Source organism: Myotis yumanensis, unplaced genomic scaffold (assembly GCF_028538775.1).
Source record: "Myotis yumanensis isolate MYYU_CA2020_CCGP unplaced genomic scaffold, mMyoYum1.0.hap1 SCAF_2, whole genome shotgun sequence".
NCBI classification, from domain to species: Eukaryota; Metazoa; Chordata; class Mammalia; order Chiroptera; family Vespertilionidae; genus Myotis; species Myotis yumanensis.
Genome location: NW_027223753.1, coordinates 213,602,005 through 213,617,310, shown reverse-complemented (window position 1 = coordinate 213,617,310; position 15,306 = coordinate 213,602,005). Strand labels below are relative to the sequence as shown.

Sequence of the window (15,306 nt, the reverse complement as noted above, 5' to 3'; positions counted from 1 at the left end):
AATGGGCCCCTGGACCCTCAAGGTTCCCACCCAGGCCTCCCTGGGGGCTCACGAGGCGGTGGGGCCACCGATGCTCGGAGACAGTGCCCACGGTCCCCAGGCCCTGTGTTTGGGGTCCCGTGGGACTGAAGAGAGCTGCACCCCCCCTAATTCTGCCAAATAACACTGTCCACACTCAGCATTTCTGGGGGCGCCGCACCCGGGCTGCGGGGTGGCTTTTATAACGAGGGGGCCTGTCCTTTTCTCCAATCCCGCCCACACCGGCCTCGCTGAAATGGCCCCTGGAGCCTTGAGGGCGATCCCGCTGGCTAGGCGGTGCCGGGAGCCCTCTGCCCGGCCCGGCCGGACACGCCCGCCCCTCTTGCCTCGCAGGGACATTGAGTACAAGGAGCTGCAGCTGTCCCTGGACCAGGTGTCCACGGCCAAGTCCCAGGACTCCTGGAGGACCGCCCTGTCTACCTCACAAGAAACTAGGAAGTTAGCCAAACCCAAAACCACGAAGATGAAGACGAAGCTGAGAACAAACCCTTACCCCCCGCAGGTAACACACGGGTGGGGTGGGCATTTTGGGGAACGGCCCATGCTCATGGCCTAGCGGGGTCTCCCTGCCCAGCAGCGTCCCGCTCGATGGGGACACAGGCGAGGTGTGCAGGCCTGGTGGCCTGGTCAGGGCCCCCTGGGCAGGCGCAGAGTCCACAGAGAGATGGGTCCCAGCCCCGGGGCACCGTCTATTTCCACGGCATTTTAAAAAAACAACACTTTTTCTCCCTTTTTCTTTTTAAAATATATTTTTATTGATTTCAGAGAGGAAGGGAGAGGGAAGATGGAAACATCAATGATGAGAGAGAATCATGGATCGGTTGCCTCCTGCACCTCCCACGCTGGGGATCAAGCCCACAAACTGGGCACGTGCCCTGACCGGGAATCGAACCGTGACCTCCTGGGTCATAGGTCGACGCTCAATCCCTGAGCCACGCCGGCCGGCTCCTCTTTCTTTTTTTCCGTGGTTTGGGAGCTCTTAGAGCTAGCAGGTGCCCTTGTGTGTGGTGCTGCCGGCTTGGGGAGGGGAGATGTTTGTACCTGGGGGAGGGTCACTGGGGTGCTGTCTGCCGGGCACCTGTCCCCAGTGGGACCTCGCGGTGGTGACCGGAGGGGTCCAGCCCCGGGAGGGGTCAGGCTCGGGCCTCGGGCCTCGGGAGGCCCCTTCACCGCGTCCTGTGCCACACAGCAGTTCAGCCCGTTCCCGATGGACAGACTGGAATGCGGCCAGCTGGCAAACTGGAGGGCCAGCCCCCCCACGGACGCCGCGGCCCCCCCGGAACAGCAGCTGCACCCCGAAGGCGGCGACCTCCTGTACACCCCGCCCTACAGCCTGCCCTTCTCCTACCGCTACGGACACTGCCCCCTGGACCCCCACGTCTTCAGCAGCAAAAAGCCCGTGCTGCCGGCCAAATTCGGGCCCCAAGGGTCCCCGTGCGAGGTGGCGCGCTTTTTCCTGAGCGCGCTGCCAGCCGGGGGCGAGTGCCAGTGGCACTATGCCAACCCCCTGGTGCCTGGCAGCTCATCTCCAGCTAAAAACCTCTCTGAGCCACCGGTGAACACTGCCCGGCACAGCCTGGTGCCAAACTACGAAGGTGGGTCCCATGGGCGTGGGGGCGGGGGCGGGGCTGTGGACGGCGGTGGTGGCGGTGGGTGGCGGGTGGAGAAGGACCCTCACAGTTTGTGCACACTTCCCCTTTTTCCGCTTCTGAGTAGGGATCTCGGCGCTTTCCTGCTCTCAGTGCCAGCGCCTCCTGTGAGAGGCTAAAGCCGGTGACTGGTCCGTGTGCTCAGAGGCACCAGTGACAGTATAAAGGGCGCAGGAACCAGGCTCAGCCGCCCCCTGACATCCTGGCCTCTGCTCCCTCCCAGGAAGACGAAGTGATTTTCAAAGGCAGCTTCCACGTCCTGAGAAGGGCTCAGCTGCACGCATTTTACTTTTTAAAAAAATATACTTTTATTGATGTCAGAGGGGAAGGCAGAGGGAGAGAGAGAGAGAAACATCAATGGTGAGAGAGAATCATTGATCGGCTGCCTCCTGCACGCCCCACACTGGAGATTGAGCCCACAACCTGGGCATGTGCCCTGACCAGGAATTGAACTGTGACCTCCTGGTTCATAGGTCGATGCTCAACCACTGAGCCACACCAGCCAGGCTGCACGTATTTTATAAGTTCACTAGAGGCCCGATGCACGAAATTCGTGCAAGAGTAGGCCTTCCTTCCTCCAGCTGCAGGCACTGGCTTCCCTCTGGCACCCGGGACCTGGGCTGGCTTCCCTCCGCCCCAGCTTCGTCCAGAAGGATGTCCGGAAGGATGTCTGGTCTAATTAGCATATTACCCTTTTATTATAATAGATGCTCTGCTCCAGCCAAAATTGAATATAGGAGACTTGGTTTTCTTCCCATGCCAATTTTCAAAGTGCAGCAAACAGCGGTGGAAATTCAGGGCTCAGGGACAGAAATGTCACTCACCAACCCCTCCCCGACCAGGACTCAGTTTCTGTAACTGGGCTCCTAAGCCGTGGGACATGCTTACCCTGGGGCTCGGCACACAGTAGGTGCCTGTCCTGCACACACTAGTTCCACAGCAGAGAGACAGGAATGGTGGCTCAGCCAGCTCCTCCTGGTGGCCGAGAAGCAGAAAAAGGTCCCCCGTGGAGGTGCCACCATTGCCCCGGGCCCAGGAGACACCTGTTTGCTCACTGGGCCCACCCCAGGCGGACGGTAGGAGATGGGTTGAGGACTGGCTGCAGGAGGTATTTCCTTTTCACCCTGACCTGGCTACTGTGCAAAATGCAGACCAAGGCGGTGCAAACGCCCTGCGGGGGCCACTGGACGCAGAAAAGGATCCCGTGCTCAGAGAGGACAGCCCCTGAGGCTCCCTCCCCCACAATCCTCTCTTTTAAATGTTTTTTTATTGATTTTTAGAGAGAGAGGAAGAGAGAGGGAGAGAGAGAAACATCAATGATGAGAAAGAATCATGGATCGGCTGCCTCCTGCGCACCCCACACTGGGGATCAAGCCAGCAACCTGGGCATGTGCCCTTGACTGGGAATGGAACCATGACCTCCTGGTTCATAGGTCGATGCTCAACCACTGAGCCACGCTGGCTGGGCCCCACCGTCCCCTCTGGAGGCAGGTAGGGCTCGGTCCTCCTCCTGCTGCTTGCGCAGCTCTCAGCCTGTGCCCTGACCCTCGTTCCAGGCTGTGAAGGGCCTGGGAGAACTCGAACCTCAGAGATGCCCAGGATGTGTTTTTCAGAAGTAACCGATTTAAGAAAAAACTCCCAGCCGCGGGGGCAGTGCAGCCCTGCCTGTGACCTGGGCCTGTCGCAGGCTTCTCAGATGTGGATCCCCAGTTCCAGCTGGGCCCTCAGATAACCAAGGGTCCTGGGGCCTCCAAGGAAAGACAGACAGAACCAAGGGCTTCGGCAACAGCTGAAAACGTTGTCCACCTGAGTGACTGAAAGAATTGCTTCTCCTGTGTGCGTGGGCGTCGCCAGTGAGACAGCGGGGCTTGGGTTTTTAAATGGCTATTTTGAAAGTGAGAGGTTAATAACCACCTCATTTATCACGCACTTGGTGTAACACATGGCCCGGAGGTGCTAATTTCGGGCAATTTGTGGTCAACTTCCTGGTGTTTTCACATTAAAGAGAGACAAAGGTGGCCCTAAGGTAGAAGGCAGGAGGAGCCAGTTGGTGGCAAGCATCTGCTTAGGGGAGGTGGTTATTATTTTAATCATGACATCCCTGAAGGGAGCAGGGAGATTCCACTCCTGTCCCCACTGAGGGATCAGCCAGAAAGGTGGGGCGACTGACCTCGCTCAAACACAGGAATAAGAAATACTTTTATTTTTATTTTTTAATCCTCACCCAGGGATAATTTTCCCATTGATTTTTAGAGCGAGTGGAAGAGAGAGGGAAAGGCAGAGAGAAACATCGTCACATGGATTGGTTGCCTCCTGCACGTGCCCTGACCAGGGCCTGTAATGGAGGGACGTGCCCTTGACCGGAATCGAACCCGGGACCTTTTGGTCCGAAGACCGAGGCTCTATCCACTGAGCCAAACCGGCCAGGGCACAAAGCATGCTTTTAAAGTTCGATCGCACCGTGAAATACTCGGGCTATGTTGTATTGAATTAAGCATTAGTCATTTCACCTGCTTCTCTCCACGCCTTAATGCGGCCACCGGAACATTGCAAATCGCATCTTACGACTGGATGACGCGGCCGGGAGGCACCGGGCGCAGGGACTGCGGGTTGAGCGCGGGTGGCGAGGGGCGGAGGAGGCGCCTTAGGCATCGGGCCTGCTTTCCCCTCCAGGATGTCTAACCTGTCGCCTGTCCCCGCAGCGCCCGCCCCCGCGCGCAGGTTCGGCGAGGACACCGCGCCGCCGCCGCCAAGCTTCCCGAGCTGCGGCCACTACCGCGAGGAGCCCGCGCCCGGCCCGGCCAAGGCCGCCCGCCCGGCCCCGCGGGAGGGGGCGCGCCTGGCGCTGGCCCGCGCGGCGCCCGAGTGCTGCGCGCCGGCCCCCGAGCCCCCCGCGCCCGCGCAGCTGCCCTTCGTGCTGCTCAACTACCACCGCGTGCTGGCCCGGCGCGGGCCGCTGGGGGGCGCTGCGCCCGCCCCGCCCGCCCTGGCCTGCGGCCCCCACGCCCCGGAGGCGGCGGCCTCGGCGCACCGGCCCCGGCCCCCGGGCCCCGCCGCCGCCGCGCCGCCCGCCGCGCCCCTGCCGCACTACCTGGGCGCCTCGGTCATCATCACCCACGGCAGGTGACCCGGCCGGCTCCTGGGGCCTCCGCAGCCAGAAGCCATAGGCCGGGCCGCCTTGGCCCCGGCGTCCTAGCGTCCAGCTGAGGTCAGAGGGGCGAGCTGTATATGCACGATTTAAATTAATTTATACAGAGACGACTATTTTACTAGCACCCCGCCGCCGGCTGTTAGATTTTTACCGTAGATGCCATGAAGGCCGGCGGAGAGAGAGGACTGACCCCGCCCGAGGAGCGACTGCCCGACCGTGGTCCTCCAAGAGCCGGGTTTTCCTAAAGGGCAGAGCCCCACGAGTGACCTCAAACTACCCCGTGTTTGGGGCCACCTGGTGTCCTTATTTTGAGATCAGGCTCGCGCGCCCTGCCTGCCCGGGGTGCGCACCGCCCACTATGGGATTGGAGGAGTTTTGGCTTCGCCAGTGCCCTCCACCTTAGGGAGGAGCGTACCCTGATGTGGTCAGATATGCGGGGTGGGGCTGGGGGCGGGCTTCCTGCATTCGGAGCCCTTTCAGAAGTTTAAATCCAGAAGCAGATTATCCCAAGTCCCATGAATAGACAATTCTCGTTAAGAGTCATGCATGAGTTTCATGAAACGTTGTTTTAACTCTTTAATACAAAAAGCCTACAAGCTGAGACCAAGGTGGCCAGCGTGCTTCTCAAGTACATCCACAGGCTCTTCCTTCCTCTGAGCTCTGGGTAACACCAAGAGCAGCACCTTCAGAATATTAAGCATTAAATGCAAAAAGGATGCACACAGCCAGAGAGTTTAGGAGATGGACACGTGGGTGACGTAGGCGCCCAATGCGATTGGCTACCCTTGTCAGGCAGGGTTACAAGGCAGAACCCCTCTGGCCCTGCAGTTCCCGAGGCCGTGCCTGCTGCCAGCGCTGGTGAGTTCAACTGCATGTGCAACATGGGACATGGCCAGTGGGCTGCGCCTCGCGGGAGAAAACGCGCTCCAGGCATGTCATGAAAATGATGTGCACAGTCTGCAGCATTTTCTATGTAGCAAAGCTCCAGGTGAACATGTCGTGACTGTTACAGGCCAACAGAAACCTCTCATAAAGCACCAGCAGTGTTTACTTCCATTTTTATAGTTTTGCTTCAAGGTTTCACCATTTAAAAGTTGTGTCATAGCTCAATGCCTTGATCCGCCATCTGTCATTTTGCTCCACACCATGAACACTCCGTGTTGATTTTTCAAAAATGGTTTACTTTCGGGAAAACCCACCTGAGGGAAGGGCTTGCCACCAGTGTCTCTAACTCATTGTCCTAGAACCAAAGCGCTCCTTTGTTTGAGAAAATGTGAAACCTGTTGCCAACCAAGTGTCACTGTGAGGACCTGCCTCCTCCGGGCAGCGTGTGGTCTGAGATGAAGTTTGCAAGTTGAGGAGCACCTGTTGTTACCCAGGGGCTGGGTTACAAGGATGGACGTGCGCCCTGCCTGCCTGCACTTGGCCGTACCTCATTAGCAAGCAGCCCTTTGCGAGTGCGTGCACATAAAACAAGCCCGAGGGGTTACTGTTGTGCTCACGAGGCTCATAATGAAACCGTGATTCCCAGAAGGTGGAGGTGTGATGAGCAGGTGCGTCACCTGACGTTTTTCAATAAAGCACAGCAAAATGCTTTTGCATCGACTTTGTTACTAGCCATTGGGGGCCATATTTATTAAGAAACAAACCACAAAGGCTTTGGGGGCAGTTTAAGATCAAAGGTCACCGTGAAGAAAGAGGACTGTTAACGATTTACAAATGATAACACCAACGGGCTTGACAAAGAGTGTGTATGTACTTGAGAAGACTTCCTTGTCTAAACATCTTACGTGAAGTAAGATTCCTAGGCAAGTTGGCAGGAGGCAGTCAGCAGCTCAGTGCAAACTTAACAGAAGCAGTTACTATGGCAACCTAATAGTGTTACCTCCATCTTTGAGAGGCTGCACATTTAAGCTGGGGATATCACTTCTTGATTTCTGTGAGGGGCTGGCAGGGGAAGAGGAAGCATTTTAATAAATAGCGCCCCCCACCACCACACACAAATTGTAGTGGGTCCTAACTTAATAGAAATGCCAGATCGAATGGATTTGAGAAATAAGCCCAGCTCAAGACTGACGGGGCCTCCACAGGGCCTCCCAGGGAAAGGAATTCCTTTATGTTCACGGAAGTCCTTTCTAGAAAAGCCATTCCATTCATACCTTTGCAGAGAAGTGAGCGGGGTGGGAAGCAGGGCCACTCAGAGATCTGCAAGAGCCTGTATTTTCTGCCTCCACATGTCCCCCCCTCGCCCCCGTCCTTTTAAGTCCCACAGCCCTGTCTTCCTCCCTTGGACCCTCTGGTCAATGACTCCTGTATAATGTCTATCTGAAGTTGTAATTTATGGTAACTGGAAGACAGTTAAGGTAGACTGCCACAGATAAAATGGAATAAAAACATTTTCAAATAAATGCTGGAAAATTGCAGTAGCTTAAAATGGTTAGTGAATCATAGCCCTGATCTAAAAATGCATTATTCAAGCTGATCCTAAACTTAAGTATGATCTATAAGGTTAAATCTTAAAACTGGCAAGACAGATCAAGCAGTAAGAAAAAATACAAGAAAAAATTCTACAAGAACAAAATATGTTCTTTAATTTGTTGTTACATTCAATTTATTTTAAATTTAAAAACTTACATTAAGTTGTTTTATTAAATTTATTTTTCATCTCAAACATTTATTCTTTTGTTTTATTTTTGGGTTTTGCTAACTTACTTTCTTTGGAATAAGAATTCTCTTTTGTATGACACAATACATTTGTCAAAAATACGTCTTAAAAAAGCACCGGCTTCTTAATACTTAGAAATACATACATATTCCTTACCTTGTAAAACTATTTATTTTGTAAAAATGTTTAAATATGAATAAAAATACTGTAACCAAAAGTAGTTGTCTGTTTTTAAAAATGAAACTTGTGGTAAGAAATAACAAGGAGCTCAAACTGTGTAGAAAGTCTTACAGTTTATTTTGGTAGACTTGTGTTTTATAGGCATCGGCTTAAAGTAATTACTTCTCAGACACGATTCTTTGAAAAGCTAAAAATGCAAAGGTCGCCACTTCCTTTTATTTTGAGTATGCATAGCAATTACCCAGGAATAAAGATTCTCCGTTTTCTGCCTGTTAGCAGCAAACAGGTCTACAGACTGTCAGCCTAAAATGTCTCATTGCATTCTCAATCTGCTGGGTGAGGCTGGCTTCTCCAGGTTTTCAGACTCTGGGGTGTATGTGGAGGCGGGGTGTGCTACCCAACATGGGCCTGTGCATCTACCTCTCTGTCTGGTCACAAGTGAGGGTACCACAGCCATGAACCCCAGGACTGTTTCACACCAGACACAAATCCTTCCCACTTAGCCCACGCCCTGTGCATGCAGCCAGGCTCTGCCCGGCCGGCTCCTGAAATCCTCCAGTAGTGGTTTTCCTCACCCCCTGCTCCGTGGGCCACAGGAAGCCCAGCTCTGGCAGATCCTATGTTAGCAGGCACTTCTAAAAGTGTCCCCCAAATCTGCTTTAAGCTCAGAGTGAAGTCCTGCCTTGCCCATAACCTGTCAGATGCTCAAGCGCAGCCTCCACACTGGGGGACCACTCCATGTCCTAAACGCACACACCAACCCTGAGTTCAGTGTCCTGTTTCAGAGACTGAAGACCACGTAGTTTCTGTTAAGACTTGAAAAGCTCCTTGGGATGAGACTGCCGGGTGCATGGTCACCCCACATGGAGGAGGGGGGGTTTCTCTGGTGCTGACAGCTCTAAGGAAATGTCTGTATGCAGCTGCTCTATGCAAAGCAGAATTTCAAAAAGTCTTTGGTTCATCTGAGGCAGAATCGGCTTTAGGAAAAGCTCAGCATCTGCTTCAAGTCCATTCTGTCTCCCTGAAGACACGGGACGGGGCACGAGTAAGCGCAGTCTCGCACACGCAGGCAGCGCCGCCCGCAGCTCCCTCTGCTCCGACATGGCCACACTTCATTAGTTTTAATTTACAGAAAGGAAATTAAATGATAACATTTTCCCCCAAAGCAGAGCTGTCCAGAATAGAACTTCGGCTTAAAACAAAACATAGCATGTTTTTCATTAAATAACCCCCCAAAGAAACGGGCAAGTAATGACGGCGGCTCTGAGAGATGACCTGCCTTCTGTTACCAAGTCTGCGATGAATGCGCCCGAGATCGCTCTTCTTGGTGATGCTTTGCAGACTCCTCTCAAGGGCGAGTCCGTCTTGTAGCGCTGGGGTGGGGTGAACTTCTATTTGCACTTGGGACTAACTCCAAAAGAAGACTTGGGCATTCAGAAGCGAGTGACCTTTTGGGGGGGCGGGGGATAATTCTAATTGAAGTCTTAGCTGCAAAAATTACTTTTGAAGTTCTTTTTAAAAAGTTACGTTTCCAAAAAACACACATTGGGCGGGTGTACTGAACGTTCTTTTGCTCCCTTCCTGCGGGGCCGCCCGTGCCTGGCTGAGGGCGGGGAAGATGGTGCTGGCTGCACAATCAGGCGGTTCTGTTCAAAGCTGAGCGCGCCATCAGTTTTCTTTCCGCTAATTTCACTTGGGACTGGCAGGAAGAGAGAAAAGTGGGCAAAAATCGGCCTTTTAAGGCTGAAAAGTAATGTGCATGATTCACACATTCAACAGAGATAGCGGTTACATGGAAAAAGCGTGGAGTACATCTGGAAACAGCAATGGATATCAAAAGGCTTCCTTTCTTTTGTTCTTCGGTGGAGACTTAGTATATCAGATTTTGAAGATAGTTTAAAGAGTGCACTCACACATACACACACACAACCTTAAATGATGGCATTCCAAATCAATCACATTTTCTTTCTTGTCAATATCAGAAGGGGCAAAAAATAATGATTGACAAATACCAGGCCACGTGCTTCTGTGTCCTGTGAGCAGTCTCACTAGAACGTTCCAAAGCCGCCTCCACGGGCTCCAAGCCTCCCAGGCCTCCCTGTGAGCGCGAGCCTCCATCCCCAGTGTCAGCCCGGGCGCACCCCCATCTGGGCAAGGCCTCATCAGCCCTGAAGGGCCCTGACCCTGATCCCATCACTTCAGAATATGCAGTGAAATTAAAGCTCTGAAAGGAGAGCTCAGAAACCAATCAGAGTAATTAACCAATTTCCTCTGCACGATCATCGCAGCCGGCCCAGCTGACGCGCCTCTGTGGCCGCCAGACCCTGCCATTGGACCTCGAACCGCCAGGCCGAGAGGAACGCTGACCTTCTCATCTCTTCATTAACACAAAAGTAACGACGACGCCAGCCTCCGGAGTGCCAGTCTGCCCCGCAGGAAGCCGCCCGGGGCTGTAAACAGCTGCCACACCTCCGCCTGCCAACGCGCAGCCCAGAGCTGTCTTTGATTTGCCTTTTAATAGTCGAGGGGTAAAGGTCTCCACCGCTGGGAAAGGTTTGAATTATTCCATTGTGGTTTCCAGGTAAAAATATTTGGGGGGTTGCAATAAACACATGTCCAGGCCCAAGAGGGGGGACAATGTCACACCTTTGGTAGGGCTTTACCTGAACTAACCTTTTCCTCGCGGCAACCCTCCCCCCAGATCTTCTCCCAACACCCGAGGAAATAACTGACAGAACAAAATTCAAGGACTAACAGGTTAACTGGAGGGAGAGGACGTTCGCCCACACCTCTAAGCTAGCGTTCTAGATCTGTGGGCAAGGAAAGAGCAGGCCCGAACTGGAATGCTTGCTGCGGTGGCCATGCCCGGGGCCAGTCCTGAGTGGTCCCAGCGCCAGGCCCGCTCTGCGCGCCCCCGGCCGCCTTCCCACGGCACTACCGCTGCTTGGGGACGATAAGGTTGCGGAGCATGTCGAAGGAGTTGCCGTCCGGATGCACAGTCACCACCTGGCCACCCTCCTGGTGAACCTGGAGGAACCCGGAGTCATCCAGGCCGACGATCCACACCTCTGGCCCCTCGGCGCTCCCCAGGCGGACTCGCTGGGCACTGAGAACAAAGCACAGGGAGAGGTCACGGGAATGGGCCGCGGCTGACTGTCCTGATCCCTGACAGGAAGGGGCGTGGGGTGCGGGGCTGGGCCAGGCGAGGTTAGATGCTTTGTCTGCGCTCTGACTCACAGTCCGCGTGAGCTGTTTCGATGACCAGGGTGTGCGCAAGTCCAACAGGGAGTTAGGAATTGCTTCCCTTTTTATTTTTTAAAATTTATTTATTGAATTTAGAGAGAGAGGTTTGTTGTTCCACCTATTTATGCGTTCACTGGTCGATTCTTGTATGGCCCTGACCTGAGATTGAACCCACAACCTTGCCATATCGGGATGACGCCCTAACCAACTGAGCACCGGCCAGGGCAGGAGCGCTGATCTTCCCCTTCCTCCCACTCGAGCACTTTTACGAACACTGGGCAAGCTCTATGTGCTTTGGCCGAGATTACGGGAAAAGAAGCTGAGCTGAAAAGTTCTCTGTCTTTTACATATTTTCCGAATGTATACAATTTTAAGTTTTAAAAGTACAGAATTCCCCTCCCTCAACATTTTTTTTTTTAAGAATTTCAAACTTATAGAAAAGTTGAAAAAATAATACAGTGGATCTCATACTCTCCCTTTACTTAAATTCATATCAACTGATCACACACACACACTTTTTGGGGCTGACATTTAAAGTAAGTTGCAATATCATGACACTTAGATGCTTCATCATGTGTTGCCTATGAATGAGAATGCGGCCCTGCAGAACCTACCAGCACTCTCTCCCTTGGAAACTAACTGTGCTGCACTAACATGACCTAACACACCGCAAGCTCGAATCTCCCAGCGTCCTCTGTGGTTACTTCCTCCCAGCAGCATCTAGTTATGCAGCACATGTTGCACTTCACTGCCGTGCGTTTTACTCTCAGAAAGCGCCCACCTGCCTGCCTAAGGCACTGGCGCTGGGAAGGCAGAGGCCTGTGGGCGCACATCAGGCTTCTCAAACTCCAGGGGCCTGAGAATCCCCTGGAGCCTTTGGCAGAGCACAAAGCTGGGCCCAGCCTTGGGGTTTCTGATGTAGGAGGTTGTCAGGGAGACTCAAGAACCGGTATTCCTCCCAAGTTCCCACAGCCTGGGGAAGCTCACTTTGAAAACCATTGTTATCTAGAATGTTCCACAATTTACATTTGTCTGTTTCCTCACAATTAGATTCAGCTTAAACATGCCGGCAGGAAACCTCTCAGTGATGGGGTCCCTCCCAGCGCATCCCCGGGAGGCCCGGGAGGCCAGCCGGCCTGGGACTGGCGGCGCTGTCCAGGCGAGGCCGTGTCCACCAGGTTTCTCCATCAGAAACTAGGCCGTCGGGGGCTCAGTTTCTCAGTTGACGAGACTGACCTACTGGCTTCATAAGGAACGAAGAGGCCCCGGCACTGACCTGTGTGCCCAGTACTTGTAATAAAGGGGGAGAACCCCACTGGGCCCCGCGTCCTGAAACGTGTCAATCAGGCTCTCCAGCACCGTCACCGTTCTGGCGATGAGACAATCAGCTCTCAAGGGCGCCAGGTCGGCCCCCTGCTTCTTATTGTATTCTGTGATGAGGTCGTTGATGCATATGGTGGGGTTACTGTTCGTCACGTTAAATCCACAGCCTGGTCAGAAACAAACAAACAACTGAAAAACATGCACAGCTCAACCTGCTGATGGCATCACCTGTTCCTGTCAACGTCCCAACGTCTGGAAGGAGGGACAGCGTTCACTGTCAGCTTCCTGCCTCCCTGTCCTCATCCGTGTGTACTTTGCTGCCCACTCACTGAAGGACACTTATATTTGAGCCCTTCTTTCTTTCCATTCTTCCTTCATTGCCCTCATCCAGCCAGGACCATCCCCACGTTCCTGGCAATAAGACGGAAAGAAGCCAGCCACTTCGGATTCAGTTAAACAGAAGCCGGGGGGGGGGGGGCGGGGACAAAACTTCTCAGCGTTGCTTCTGAAACGGTACCTCGTGTGGTCCAGCCTAGACCTGCGGCTCAGCACCGACAAGCTCTTATTTCTTTTCCTACTTGAGTAACAGAACACATGCTTGAAAGAAAGAATTTTATTCAGGTCTTAAGGAGTAAACTGTGGATTCAGAGGTTTCAAAGCCTGGTGATGGAATAACCCTAGAACAGATCTTTTAATGCTTTATCCTTGGATGTCTTCGGTGCTAGGCTTAGCTGCTGGCGAGGGGCCAACCCCTTCTCAGTGGCTCTTTGCTGGCCGCCTAAGCCAGGCTTCAGAAGGCTGCGTTACTAGCAGCGGGGCCTAAATAGGCTTCTCTCTGCTGTTACTCACACCGCCCTCTCTCCGGGAGCCACCAGCCTTCAGAGAAGCTGAACCCACGTGTTCAGCAGGGCCCTGAATCAACCTCATAGGGGCCCTCAATCAGCCGTGAAACACTGCAAGACTAGCAGTAAGACAACCGTGTTCTCAGGGCCTCTGAGAACACACCCCACACACTCCTCACACAGAACAATGACGTTTACACTAGCGCTGTCCTTCGGTCAATGTTCTGATCCGTTCTCAGTGCAGTGAAGGGTTGATTGGCCTCAGCTTGTATTTTTAAAATATGTGCCTATTAGCAATATCATTTACATCTAGAAAACAAAAGTAACTCCAACAACAGAGCAGATTCTGCAGGGGTTTGTTGGTTCGTTCATTTAGCTCTGCACACAATCCTTGAAGCACTTATAGAGTGTAGGCATGGAATTCAGTGTACACGATGCCGAAAATTCTGGGTCATATGCTAGATCTATTTTTAATTTTTGAGGAACTTCAGCTCCATAGTGGCTTCATCAATTTGCATTCCCACCAACAGGGCACAAGAATTCCTTTTTCTCCACATCCTCACCAACACTTGTCATTTCTTGTCTTTTTGATACAAGCCATGCTAACAGGTGTGAGGTGATATCTCACTATGGTTTACTAGTACTTTCACCATTTCTAATTCAACAAGAAGCAGGAGTGTAGGAAGGTGTAGGAAAATGCATTTGACATGATACCAATTTGGTTTCCATGGCCATAGACAGGAAAGCTAATAAACCCCTCGAAGCACTTTCAACTAATCTGCCTATTTTGCACACGTATTACATTCTGTAATACAGGACTCAAAGAAAAAAGTAATTCGTATGATAATTCATTCCTCCAACAGAGCCAAATGCTGGGGGAAAGGCTTTAAAAACTTACCAATAAGAATATAAAATGTTTCTCCCACAAGCGTCGAGTTAACCAGAACTCCGCCAAGCTTCATGAGGTCACTGTAGTAAATGTCGTTGGGCCACTTCACCCGAAGGTTGATGTCCTAAAGGGAAGTCTGCATGTTAACGAAGGCGTCACAGACTCCAGGGGCCTGCTGAGGCCTCCAGCTAAAAGGGAGAGGAACAGAGCACCCTGGGAAGCAGGAACCAGGGGCCTCGCCCCTCTTCTTTTTCAGAATGACAACCACTCCTTTGGGACAAGCCAGTGTTAGATCACCTCTCAGGGCTACAAGGAGAGAGACCCAAGGACATATTTGGCATTAACTGCATCATTCTTCCCTCCCCCATCACTGTTTATCATCATAAAAAACACTTTCTGAAGATGCCTATTGGTGAGTGCAGTTCATTATCTCAGCATCAACCACCATGGAGCAGCTATCATGTGCTACATGCAGGCGGCGGAGGAGGGGGGGGGGGGTTCGGTGGGTGAGGAGAGAATAAGGCTCTCAGGGGTCAAGGAGCCCATGCGAGAAAGATGGCCCTGGGCTACCCCATACCGTGGTGGCCTGACGCGTACCCAGGTCCTGCTCACGGTGACTGTGAGGGCGAGCCTGCAGCTCGGGCACGGGGACCAGCCTCCTCTGAGAGCCACGCGCTCAGCACCGTGCCTCAGGAATTAATCCCATGAACGTGTCTAGCCTGACGTAAGTAAGAGCTGCAGGTGGGGAGAAGGCAGGGGACACCCCTTTTTTTATGGCCACATGGAATTCTCCCTGACAGGTGGGCAGGTACCGGAGATACGGCTTGTAGTCACTGTGGTACTCGCCCCCTTTTCCTTGTCTTCTTAGTCACTGACACCAAAGCCCCAACAGAAGGATGGAGCGGGCACATCTGTCCCCTCGGCTGGGGCAGCGTCCCAGACAAACCGCACGCCGAGCCTGCGCAACTGCAGCCCCAGCTGCCCTTCTGAGCACAGGCCGGGGAGAGGGTGGGAAATGAGAGGGATTTTCTGGCCTATAAAATAAGCCTTTCACCAGAAATACAAACAGCCCTCCAGTCCAACGTGCTTCAATAAAAACAAGTCTCGTCCTTCCCAGGCTGTGGCTATTTGACAACAGCACAGAGGGGGCCCCGCGGAGAAGCCCATCCTGGCGCCTAAAGCAGCTACAAACTCCAGGGACGCTGCTGCCAAAGTGGCAAAGAGCAGGCCAAGGTTCTACATGCAGCCGTCACGCAAACACATGCTGCACACACACCGTGCCGGCACCTGCACACAGGGTGGGGACGCCCAGGTGAGGCAGCCGC

The 15,306-nt window shown here is 53.2% G+C and overlaps 2 protein-coding genes across 3 annotated transcripts in view; one reads left to right on the top strand and one right to left on the bottom strand.

Annotated features, from left to right (window-relative positions):
* Positions 1–7,619, top strand: part of SIM2 (SIM bHLH transcription factor 2) — a 43,395-nt gene extending 35,776 nt beyond the window's left edge. The window contains exons 9-11 of the mRNA XM_070407215.1: positions 373–541; positions 1,229–1,634; positions 4,391–7,619. Of these exons, the coding sequence (XP_070263316.1) occupies positions 373–541; positions 1,229–1,634; positions 4,391–4,815 (1,000 nt within the window). The 3' untranslated portion in view covers positions 4,816–7,619. The remainder of the gene's footprint in view (positions 1–372; positions 542–1,228; positions 1,635–4,390) is intronic.
* Positions 7,403–15,306, bottom strand: part of HLCS (holocarboxylase synthetase) — a 157,817-nt gene continuing 149,913 nt past the window's right edge. The window contains exons 9-11 of one of the 2 annotated variants that reach the window (XM_070407213.1): positions 13,991–14,105; positions 12,204–12,417; positions 7,403–10,790 (exon numbers count right to left, since the gene is read on the bottom strand). In XM_070407213.1, coding sequence (XP_070263314.1) covers positions 10,619–10,790; positions 12,204–12,417; positions 13,991–14,105 — 501 coding nt within the window. In that variant the 3' untranslated portion in view covers positions 7,403–10,618. The remainder of the gene's footprint in view (positions 10,791–12,203; positions 12,418–13,990; positions 14,106–15,306) is intronic. The other variant, XM_070407214.1, reaches the window with a different exon arrangement.